The sequence below is a fragment of the Tupaia chinensis genome, unplaced genomic scaffold (genome assembly GCF_000334495.1).
Source record: "Tupaia chinensis unplaced genomic scaffold, TupChi_1.0 Scaffold000273_1, whole genome shotgun sequence".
Taxonomy (NCBI): Eukaryota; Metazoa; Chordata; class Mammalia; order Scandentia; family Tupaiidae; genus Tupaia; species Tupaia belangeri.
The window spans coordinates 2,995,523-2,997,229 of record NW_006159755.1 but is presented as its reverse complement, the minus strand read 5'-3'; the positions used below and the strand labels follow the sequence as shown (position 1 = coordinate 2,997,229).

General features: G+C 46.0%; 1 protein-coding gene across 1 annotated transcript in view; it reads left to right on the top strand.

Annotated features, from left to right (window-relative positions):
• The window catches only part of CATSPER1 (cation channel sperm associated 1), a gene marked incomplete at its 5' end in the record, with an annotated part of 3,731 nt that extends 2,740 nt beyond the window's left edge, over positions 1 to 991 (top strand). The window contains one exon of the mRNA XM_006149951.1: positions 933 to 991. Within this exon, the coding sequence (XP_006150013.1) occupies positions 933 to 991 (59 nt within the window). The remainder of the gene's footprint in view (positions 1 to 932) is intronic.
• Positions 992 to 1,707: the final 716 nt, after the last annotated feature.

Below are 1,707 nucleotides of genomic sequence, written 5' to 3'. Positions count from 1 at the left end.
TGGGAGTCCAGCAACATAGCCATGATGCCAACTGCTGGTCCCATGAATTGATTTTTTTAAAAGAATTATTTACTTATTTAATTCCATTTGTTATATTATTTCTTTTAACTGGACCAGAAAGAAACAGAAAGAGAGAGAAAGGGAAAGCAAGCTGTCAGGTCTGGGCCTCAAACTAGGACTGGCCATTGGGAATCCAGGACCTTTAACCATCATGCCACTTGCTGGCCCCAATATTTTTTTAAGAATTAATATATTTAATTTTATGTATATTTCTATGTATTTTTTTAAAGGTCATGTTCTTTTTTTTAAAAAAATTATTTTACTTATTTATTTACTTGTTTGTTTGTTTATTTAAATTTGGCCAGAGAGGGACAGACTGAGAAAAAGAGAGAGAGGGAAAGTGAGAAACCAAGAAGCCAGGTCCAGGACACAAACCCACTGTTGGCCATGTGGGAGTCCAGCGCCCCCAACCACCATACCACCTGCCGGCCCCCATTTATTTATTTATTTTAATTTGACCAGAGAGGGACAGAGGGGTGGGGGGAGTCAGAAAGTAAGTCCCCAAGCCCAGGACTTGTACCACGGTAGGCCATGTGGGAATCCAGCACCTTAACCAACATGCCACCTGCCTGCCCAGATTGAATTTATTTTAAGTCAGTTAGGATGCGTCATGCTTAAAGAGCTTCAGAACTTTAAAATCTGAGCTCCAGGGACCAGCAGGTTGTGCAGTGGTTAAGGCTCTGGACTCTCACATGACCAGCCATGGTTCAAGTCTCCGACTTGGTGCCTAGCTTTCTCACTTTCCCCCTCTCTTTCTCTCACTCTCTGGTCAAATTTTTAGAATAATGATAATAAATAAAATAACACTCTTTTAATAATGCGAGGTTTAGAATCCACGTTTTGGAGTTACCAACACCCGCTCTCTCAATCAGGAACAGACATTGGATGTGAAATAGCTTCAGCAGAAGAAGAAATTAGTTCGCTCAAATGACTTAGCAAGTTGAGAAGTCCTGGACTTTCAGGAATACCTGGATCCAGGACTCAAGCGATGGTCAGGATTCGGTCTCCCTCTCCATGTCTGCTCTACTGAACTCTGCACAGTTTTGTTCTTGGAACATCTTTTCCTTGGGGGTGGTAAAATAGGCACCTGCAGTTCCAGCTAGACAACCCAGACTGAAGCGGGTAGGGTGCTTCCTCAGGAACATTGAGACACAGTCTTACCAGAAGAGGGAGCAGGTGCTTGATAGGCAAGTGAGTACATTGAACTGCCACACACGGGATGCCTGGAGAAGCACCTCTCTGGGATCATCCCGGACAGGGTTTGTCACTGCTTTGAAATCTCCATGATGCCGTGCGGGGTTTCCTCGCCGTCCTCTGAGTCCACATGTCTTCCTGACCTCCTCTCTTCTCTACACCCAGAGCCTGGAGAGACAGTGAGTGAAGGCACCTTACAGAAGCAATTCATCAAGAAAAAGTTTGGTATGGGCGGAGAGGAAAAGGACCCCTGCCCCCCTCTGCACGGGTATAGAGTGCCGGGACTTGAGTCTGAGTCTGCCGGTGGGACACAGAGACCAGGAGTGGCCCATTTTCAAGCATAGCAGATCCTTCTCTGCCTTCAGGACCTTGCCGACACTGTACTCTCTGCCTGGAATGTTCTCTGGCTGCTGAAGCCAGGCTCAGGTGACCAAGATTTGGGCCAGCCCTGAG